Genomic DNA, 10019 nt, shown 5'->3' with positions numbered 1-10019 from the left:
ACCAATAATAACACCAGGACAGATGAGGTCGGCCATTGACCTCATCAACCCACACGAGGGAACATTGTGCAAGAAGCTTCAATGCTTAATAAGTATGTCTGTTTTTGATTCATTCAATCATCATTTCAGAGACTGATATCGGGTGAGAGCCCTCAGCGCTCCCCATTTGTCCGGCCAAGTAGTTAATGCCATCTGTAGCAACTCTACAATAAGTCACGTCAAAGAAAATCAGTGACTGAATATTTTTTTCTTTGACTTCATAGACCTTAAGTCGTGGTGCTAAACAAGAGACGTATGCCTTAACGTGTCCTTGGCTGTGGGTACCTAGTTAGTTGCCAACTTCAATGCCTCCAAAAAATGTGAATAGGCATGATTCTTGAAGAAGATTACTTATTTTGGATAAAGTTACTATTACAAATAAAAGAAGAAGGAAGAACTTACGATGACCAAATTGGAGATGTCCTTAGAAAAGGTTCAATACGATCTACTCTGAACCGGCGTGCGTGTATGAAGCGATTGATGAATGTGGAGGAAGCAAGAGAAGTGTGTCAGGATCGAAGCAAATGGAATTCTATAGTCTCTGCTTACCCCGGTGGGAAATAGGCGTGAGTTTATGTATGTATGTACGTACAAATAAAATAATTTCAATAACAAAATAAAATATATAACAATCTAAAATTATTACAATGATTCAAAATATCAATATATTCTCGACACCAGGGTTGTTGAGGTTGGTCATCCATTGGTTCATCATACCTCACTCACAACCCACACGATAGACGGAGAGATTAAAAAATGTAAGTAAGTATTTAAATTTCGTGGCAATTTTCAGGGTGTCCCAAGCACGTAGGTCGGCCAGTGTCGTGGCAGAAGCAGTCATCGCGAGGTGGATCTGAAAAAAAACCCTTTATATTTGGTACGGTGTTACTAAAATCCTGTATACCTAAAAAACAAAATATATATTTGAAGAAGACAATAATCGCCCTTTTTTGTTCGATTTCAATAATGTACAAATGTGTTCAATTTCAATAATGTACAAATGTTGAGTGATAGAGTGAGAAACAGTGTGATAAGACAGAGATGTGGTGTAAAAGACGATATAGTGACTAGGATTGAGAAGGGAATGTTAGGTTGGTTTGGACACGTAGAGCGGATGAAGGATAATAGGATTGCAAAAGCGGTATATAAAGCGAAAGTTGATGGTAGGGCTGGCAGAGGAAGACCGAGAAGGACTTACGATGACCAAATTGGAGATGTCCTTAGAAAAGGTTCAATACGATCTACTCTGAACCGGCGTGCGTGTATGAAGCGATTGATGAATGTGGAGGAAGCAAGAGAAGTGTGTCAGGATCGAAGCAAATGGAATTCTATAGTCTCTGCTTACCCCGGTGGGAAATAGGCGTGAGTTTATGTATGTATGTACAAATGTAATGTGATGTACTATTGTTTAGCTAAACAAGAGAACAGTAGGTACTTACACATATTGCCTACCTGTTGCCATTCATCATCATCAGCCCATTAACGTCCCCACTGCTGGGGCACGGGCCTTCCCTATGGATGGATAGGGAGATCGGGCCTTAAATCGCTACGCGGGCCCAGTGTGGATTGATGGTTATTAACGACTACTAATGCAGCCGGGTCCAACGGCTTAACGTGCCTTCCGAAGCACGGAGGAGCTCGAGATGATATACTTTTTTTTTGTGGTCACCCATCCTATGACCGGCCTTTGTAAAAGTTGCTTAACTTCAACAATCGCAGACCGAGCGCGTTTACCGCTGTGCCACCGACCTCCTCTAGTTGCCATTAAACCTTTGGAAATATCCCAACCCACCCAAACCCATCAAAGGTAAAAAAAATATAAGCGTGACTTGTGATATTTTTAAGATCTTTTTTTGATGATTTTTTTTAAATATAAATTAGCCTCTAACCTTCAGTCAGATCGTCGTTATAATAGATCAAGATGGCGGGAATGTGCATGTTCTCTGGCAAGGCGACATCATTGAACCTCTCCCTCTCATCAGGGATGCCGTTCTCAGCCAAGGTCTTGTTCAGGCAGAGAGGCTTGCCCAGGTAACGCCAGGTGTATGAGTGCAGGTGGCGGTTGTGGGGTAGGTAGCGCATCATCACTTGGTAGAGGGTCTCTTCTGAGCACACTTCAAGGGTAACTGTTGAACCTGATGATGAAAGAAAGAAAGAAAGAAAGAAAGAAAGTTTATTCAGTACAACAAACAAGTAACAATTATAAATAAGGCCCTGGATGAATAAAGGGTATTTGATTTTGGTTTGACAAACAAGCTGTTGGTGAGTGACGATTTGAGACCCCGCGAGTCTTTCCTTTACTGGCCGAGCGGAGTAGACCCCAGCGGGGTCAACAGGACTCTTTGGCTTTTTTTGCCTTCATTAACTGTCCAGAATCGGGCGTTAGAGCTCCTTCGCATTCGCAAATTCGCATAAGACGCGAGTTGACGAGTTACTTATGTGTTGATAGTCAATTATACACCGTGGACAAGGGGTTGAGCGTTAGGCTCACGATCCGCAGGTCCCAGGTTCGATTCCCGGTGGGAACATAATTATCACAAAAAATACTTTGTGGTCCCTAGTTTCGTTAGGACATTACTGGCTGATCACCAGATTCTCCGAAAGTAATATGATCCGTGCTTCGGATGCCACGTGAAGCAGTTGGTCCCGGTTACTACTTACTGATGTAAATAAGTAGTCGTTACATGAGCCAAGCCAGGGGCCTTTGGCGGCTCGATAGTAACCCTGATACCAGGGTTGATGAGGTTGGTACTCCACCTCACAACCCACACGATAGAAGGCTCAATTATACTAACCTGCGCAGCACACCCGTGGGCAGTGCCCAGCAGTGGGACGTAAGAATATAGGCTGCTGATGTTTATAGTATCTTAGTATAGTTAATAAATTTTGTCCAAAACTAACCAGTTATCGTATTAGTGATTCGAATCGGCCTGGTCTTAGCCGTCGCTTTGCCTACCACCAAAGACTCATCCGTCCACCACGGCTGGTAGAAGGGGCGCCACCTGGTGGATGGTACCACTGGCTGCCTTATGCCGTGCCCGTGGGGCAGGTATGTGGTGGTGGTGCCGGTGATGGGGTGGGTGTACTTAACCCACTCCTCAGCGTGGAACCAGTGGCTGACATCCTTGCCGGCGTACGCGACTATTGTCATCGCTAGCTGTTTTTGGAGAAGAAATTGGGTTTGGATGAAGTGCTTATGAAGGTATGACTGTTAGGGATTATGAGCGTGATATTAATTATGTTTTTCTTTTTATTGAAGATGTTTCATTTAGCACCTTTAAGAACGTTAGGAGCACAGGTTAGGTTAAGTTAGGTTAGGTTAGCGTGAGTAGGGGGCACTTGTCCCCCCTCGAGATGGTGCCCAAACCATGGGCAATCGCCGCCAAGCCGCGGAAGAATGCGAAAGCGTCCCCCTAGCTTGGCATAACGGCGGTGATACGGACACCGGGGGGTTGTAGTCGGTGTGGGCCCGACATAAAACTCTCGATGCCCCCGCGGTGGGAGGGTATGCGATAAGCATTTCCCCTCGAGAACAAAGAAAAAAAGTTAGCGTGAGTAATCGTCTACAAACTGTTAAAAATATTAATCAAATCTCCTTTGCCACTAATACGAGGAACTTCCCATGCTACGTTCATCAAAAACAATATACTTACTTAGATGTTCAGTTTAAACGTGATTATTCATTTTTTCTCATTATTAGTGTACATCATCATCATCATCATCAGCCCATTAACGTCCCCACTGCTGGGGCACGGGCCTTCCCTATGGATGGATAGGGAGATCGGGCCTTAAACCACGCGGGCCCAGTGCGGATTGATGGTTATTAACGACTGCTAATGCAGCCGGGACCAACGGCTTAACGTGCCTTCCGAAGCACGGAGGAGCCCGAGATGAATTTTTTTTTGTGGTCACCCATCCTATGACCGGCCTTTGCGAAAGTTGCTTAACTTCAACAATCGCAGACCGAGCGCGTTTACCGCTGCGCCACCGAGCTCCTCAACATACTATGCACTTAATGGCAGAAGCATAATATAAAAATAATAGTTGCTTGATATTTGGATCACATATCTATATATTTGCTACCTATATTGCTTCTCTTTATTTTGATCAGAATATTAAAGGGTGGATGATGTAATTGTACCTAGGTGTAATAAAAAGGGTTATCATTTATACCTAAAAACAAAGACGATGATGCTTTATTTGCTTATTAACTGTGGCCCGCGAATATCACCTCATTTTCAACTTTGTGCAAACTTTCTAGTCCCAGCGGTTTGCGCGATTCGCCAATCAGCCGATATCTTATGCATATGATGCATATGTCTGTTAACCATGAAATTAGAAGGTTAAACGAAGAAAAAACTGAACATCGCCATCTATATTTATTTAGACGAAAGCAAATAAGTACTTAACAAAAATATCATACCCGCTTCCCATCGCAGTAGAAGAACCCCCGCTTGAAGCAGTTACAGTATTCCACACAGTCATCCCCGCAGAACCAGTTCTTGACAGGACACGAGCAGCTCTTGGTACATCTGCATAGTCTGAACTGCTGCTCCAACCAGGGTGTTAGGTTGTATACCTTTGAATGGCAGCACCGTTACTAATACTTATGTAAACGCTTGTAGTCCCAAATGGGGTGGTCAGTGATACAAGTAATCAAGGTGACTTGCAGCCACTCTTGGTGCGCTGTCCCAAGATGGATATGGCGATAGGTGATTAGCTCGCCATAGTCCACAAAATGGCCCATTAAGTTAGAAAGGAAACAATCCCTTTGTCGATATTTATAAAAAAGTATTCTTCTTCTCAACCCTGGTGTCAGGGTTATTATTGTGCAGCCGAAGGCCCCGACATGATTCACGTAACGGTAAATCCAGGTCAGGAGTCCTAGTATGGCTTTGTAATAGACTACTCTGGGCGCCATCCCTCTTGCGTCAGACAGAGTACTGCGGGGCGGAAAGCGAAAGGGAATTACCACTGCCCTATTTTTCCCTAAAAAAGTAGCATGGAGAATGCTGCACCGACAAGAGCGTGGCTCTTAAATGATAGTAAGTAAGTAAGTAAGTAATATATTGATGACTAGCTTTTGCCCGCGACTTCGTCCGCGTGGCGTGTTATATAAGAGAGAGATCTTTGTGTGTGTGGGAGTGCATATCAAATTTCAAGCATCTAACTTATGCAGTTTAGATTTTTTCATACAATTTTTTTCCCAATAACTCCCATTTTTCAAAATACAGCCAAAAATAAACTTTATATTTACTAAGGTATGCATGCATGCTAGATTGAATCAATTGATTGAATTGATTTTTTTTTAATTGATTGTTCATTGAGTTTTAATTTTAATACACACTTCCTCTCTTCCCTTCAACGTTGCTGTGCCCTACAGGGTCCATGTTTTAGTTCCTATGCCTATGTAACACCCCATTGTACTACATGGAATGCAATAAATAATTTAATTGAATTGAATTGAAAACATCTATCTTACGCGGTTTCGATTTTTTCATACAAATGTTTTTTTCCCGCTAACTCCCGTTTCCGTGGGAATTTTGCAATATCCTGTTGCAACTAAGGTTTAAGTTAACTAAGGTACCTGCATGCCAAATGAAGCTTAAGCGGTTTAGATTTTTCATACAAAAGGATTTACCCGCTAATTTCCGTTCCCGTGGGAATTCCGGGAATTCCTTTCTTAGTGCACCTCTACGGTACCTAAGCTATGTCCCTTCCAAATTTCAAATGCCTACATTTAGCCGTTCAGGCTATGCGTTGATATGTCAGTCACTGAGTCAGTCAGTTTCTCCTTTTATTTAGATTTGATTTTTTCATACAAATGTTTTTTCCCGCTAACTACCGTTCCCGTGGGAATTTTGTAATATCCTGTTGCAACTAAGCTTTAAGTTTACTAAAGTACCTGCATGCCAAATTTCAAACGTCTAACTTGAGTGGTTTAGATTTTTCATACAAAAGGATTTTCCCGCTAATTCCCGTTCCCGTGGGAATTTCGGGAATTCCTTTCTTAGTACACCTCTACGGTGTCTAAGGTACCTGCGTGCCAAATTTTAAACATCTTACTTGAATGGTTTAGATTTTTCATACAAAAGGATTTTCCCGTTAATTCCCGTTCCCGTGGGAATTTCGGGAATTCCTTTCTTAGTGCACCTCCACGGTATCTAAGGTACCTGCATGACAAATTTCAAACGTCTAACTTGAATGGTTTAGATTTTTCATACAAAAGGATTTTCCCGCTAATTCCCGTTCTCGTGAGAATTTCAGGAATTCCTTTCTTAGTGCACCTCCACGGTACCTAAGGTATCTGCATGCTAAATTTCAAATGTCTAACTTGAGTGGTTTAGATTTTTCATACAAAAGGTATTTCCCGCTAATTCCCGTTCCCGTGAGAATTTTGGGAATTCCTTTCTTAGTGCACCTCTACGGTACCTATGGTACCTGCATTCCAAATTTCAAACGTCTAACTTGAGTGGTTTAGATTTTTCATACAAAAGGATTTTCCCGCTAATTCCCGTTCCCGTGGGAATTTCGGGAATTCCTTTCTTAGAACACCTCTACGGTATCTAAGGTACCTGCATGACAAATTTCAAACATCTAACTTGAATGGTTTAGATTTTTCATACAAAAATATTTTTCCGCTAATTCCCGTTCCCGTGGGAATTTCGGGAATTCCTTTCTTAGTGCACCTCTACGTTATCTAAGGTACCTGCATGCCAAATTTCAAAAGTCTAACTTGAGTGGTTTAGATTTTTCATACAAAAGGATTTTCCCGCTAATTCCCGTTCCCGTAGGAATTTCGGGAATTCCTTTCTTAGTGCACCTCTACGGTATCTAAGGTACCTGCATGCCAAATTTCAAACGTCTAACTTGAGTGGTTTAGATTTTTCATACAAAAGGATTTCCCTTCACTACTCTGCTCCTATTGATTGTAGCGTGATGAAAAGTATACTATGACCTGTCCAGGAGTGTGAAGAATAATTGTACCAAGTTTCATTAAAATCCGTCCAGTAGTTTTTGTTTCTATAAGGAACATACAGACAGACAGACAGACAGACAGACAGACAGACAGACAGACAAAAATTTTACTGATTGCATTTTTGGCATCAGTATCGATCACTTATCACCCCCTGATAGTTATTTTGAAAAAATATTTAATGTACAGAATTGACCTCTCTACAGATTTATTATAAGTATAGATGATGATGAACGGTAAATCCGCGCCCCGCACCAATTCGTAATGGAGGCCCTCTTCACTCCTTCTGGGTCTTTATAAATAGCCGTAAGCCACTAATGAGTAAGGGAAATAGCGCACAGACTCTCTCGCTCGCGTTGGAATAAGATTTTTGTATGGAGTGTTCGGGATGCATTGATGTAATAGGTCTTTTCCTATTGTGTGCGTTGTGCGGTGGATTACCAACCAACCCTGGTATCAGGGTTATTATTGAGCCGCCATAGGTCCCTGTCATGACTCATGAAAGACTATGTCCTTACATAAGTAAGTAGTAATCGGGACCAACGGCTTAACGTGCCTTCCGAGGCAAGGATCTTCTTACTTTTCGGACAGTCGGGTGATCAGCCTGCAATGTCCTAAGAAAACCAGGGCTCACAAAGTTATTTTTGTGATATGGGATTCGAATTCGGGACTTTGGGGTGTATAGATAATATGTTACTATTATGTAAACTACATCGCACTGCTGGGAAGAGGTACATCTCGAATAGTAACATAAAATATTATCTATACATCCCAAAGTCCCAAATTCGAATCCCGGTTCTTAAGACATTGCACGTTGATCACCCGACTGTCCGAGAAGTAAGATCTGTGCTTCGGAAGGCAGGTTAAGCCGTTGGTCCCGATTACTACTTACTGATGTACCTAATAGCATAGAATAAGGAATAATACTACGTATAGAACGGCAACTCTCCGCTCCCCACCAGCGGCTGAGCTAGGTTTACCTCACTCCCTCGGTCTTACTTTAGTCTTCAATCATATGGCGTGTGTACAGTCATGAGCAATATAATGTACCCACTCTCTGTCGCACTAACATATTTGACATTTAGTGAGACTAACAGGTCAATTTGTCAAAAAAGTTAATGTGACATGGTACCAAAGTGTATACATATTAATGCTCGTGACCGTACGAGAACGACAATGTGCAGTGTCTGTGTAAAGCGAGGTGTTTTGTATGAAGTGTCCGGGGTGTAGTACTAGGTGTCTATTCACCTTTCCATTGAGAGTCACCCAGCAGTCACTCGCTTTATCATGTATCGCAACTTCGGCCGGCGTGTACCATTCTTGCTTCGTGAAAATCATTATGCATTCGACGCTTTTGATTCAGATGTTTTTAGGTTTTAACACGTTTTGGTAAAAGTTTTGTAGAAATCTTGACACTGACGTTGTGACTTTGACGCAGTTTGGGAGCATTCAAATGTTTTAAAGAGGTTGAATGTTTTTGAAAATCTATAAAAAAAACCTTGCGGCACAGCAGTCGCGCCGCGCGTGGCGCGAATGGGAGATTTTCTTTTTTATAATTAAAAAATAATAATAGTTCTCAATAACTCGGTAGATGGCGCTTAACCAGTTAGTAACTAATAAGATATTGATTTATTTTTCCTTGTTTTTGTTTATTTTTAGGACATAATAATTCTTGTCACATATACGTTTTATGTTTTCAAACTTTCATCGAAGATAAACGATAAATTAACGTTTCGTCAGCGCCATCTATCCAGCGGCTAGGAAAGAAAAATAAAATCCCGCAAATACGACTTCGGCCAATAGGCGCAGCGAACGCTATCTATGCAGATAAACGCCAGACGGCTATCGGTAGAAGCCCTCGATATAATTCGCGCCGTACACCGCGCGGTTGCATATCAATCTCGTGTCAAGCCATAGAGCAAGCAATACAGGCGTTCAAGTCCGTATTGGTCCGGGGCGAAGTGTCCCTTCTTCTTCTATGGTGAGGTGAATTACCAACGTCATCAACCCTGGTGTCAGGGTTATTATTGAGCCGCCAAAGGCCCCTGACATGGCTCATATAACGACTACTTACTTACATCAGTAACTAGTAACCGGGACCAACGGCTTAACGTGCCTTCTGAAGCACGGATCATCTTACTTTCGGACAATCAGGTGATCGCCTGTAACGTCCTAACCAAACTAGGGATCACAAAGTGATTTTCGTGATATGTCCACACCGGGATTTGAACCCGGGACCTCCTGATCGTGAGCCGAACGCAAAACGCTTTTGGTAACCGGGACCAACGGCAGAGTGTCCCTTCTAAGTATGCGTAGTAGATATTACTGTTTATTCTATGACACAATTTGCAGGCACACTTGGGTTTAGATATGGAAAAGATGAACCATTATTTATAATTACCCCCCCCCCCCCGAGTTTCAAAACAAAAAAAAACATAAGCTTACTATATCCCAAACGTAGGTACATCCATCGCAAGATGAAGTAAGTACCCACACTTCACGAAGCTTTCTATTAGACCAACGTGATATATGGCCGACAGTCATCCGTAGTATCTTGCCTTTTGCTATGAACTACTCTGGAACGCATTAACAATGAAACAATAGACCCAAATACTTGTACAAAGAAACAATTTAATATATTTTTATTAAATAGGATAGATAAATACTTAAGTAAATAATCAATTTACATAAGCCAATACAAGGTCGATAATTTATGCTTTAGAATTCATAACATAACTCATTGTATTATAACGCCGAAAATAAGCATATTTAGACTAAAGTTATATAAGGCTTCGGTCACACTAGCGTTTTTCTCGGCGTTTTCTAACCGCAGCGTGTGTCGCGTACCCAATGCAGTATGAAAGTAGGGTAGTTTCCAATTAGTCAAATCAAATTATTTGACTAAACGTCAAAACACGATATTAGATAGATAGATAGATAGATAGATAAAATACTTTATTGAGCACAATACCATGGGATTTGTACGAAAAAGCAACATGTGACG

General features: G+C 41.8%; 1 protein-coding gene across 1 annotated transcript; it reads right to left on the bottom strand.

Moving 5' to 3' along the window:
* Positions 1–809: 809 nt before the first annotated feature.
* Positions 810–8353, bottom strand: LOC126367678 (cytochrome b5 domain-containing protein 1). The gene is made up of 5 exons (XM_050011321.1): positions 8264–8353; positions 4463–4618; positions 2941–3196; positions 1929–2174; positions 810–892 (listed from the first exon to the last, which is right to left on the bottom strand). Exons 1-5 carry the CDS (start codon positions 8351–8353, stop codon positions 810–812), a joined length of 831 nt encoding a protein of 276 aa, XP_049867278.1.
* Between the last annotated feature and the right edge of the window lie 1666 nt (positions 8354–10019).

Source organism: Pectinophora gossypiella, chromosome 6 (genome assembly GCF_024362695.1).
Source record: "Pectinophora gossypiella chromosome 6, ilPecGoss1.1, whole genome shotgun sequence".
NCBI classification, from domain to species: Eukaryota; Metazoa; Arthropoda; class Insecta; order Lepidoptera; family Gelechiidae; genus Pectinophora; species Pectinophora gossypiella.
Note: the sequence above shows the minus strand (reverse complement) of the source record. Positions and strands in the feature narration are given on the sequence as shown.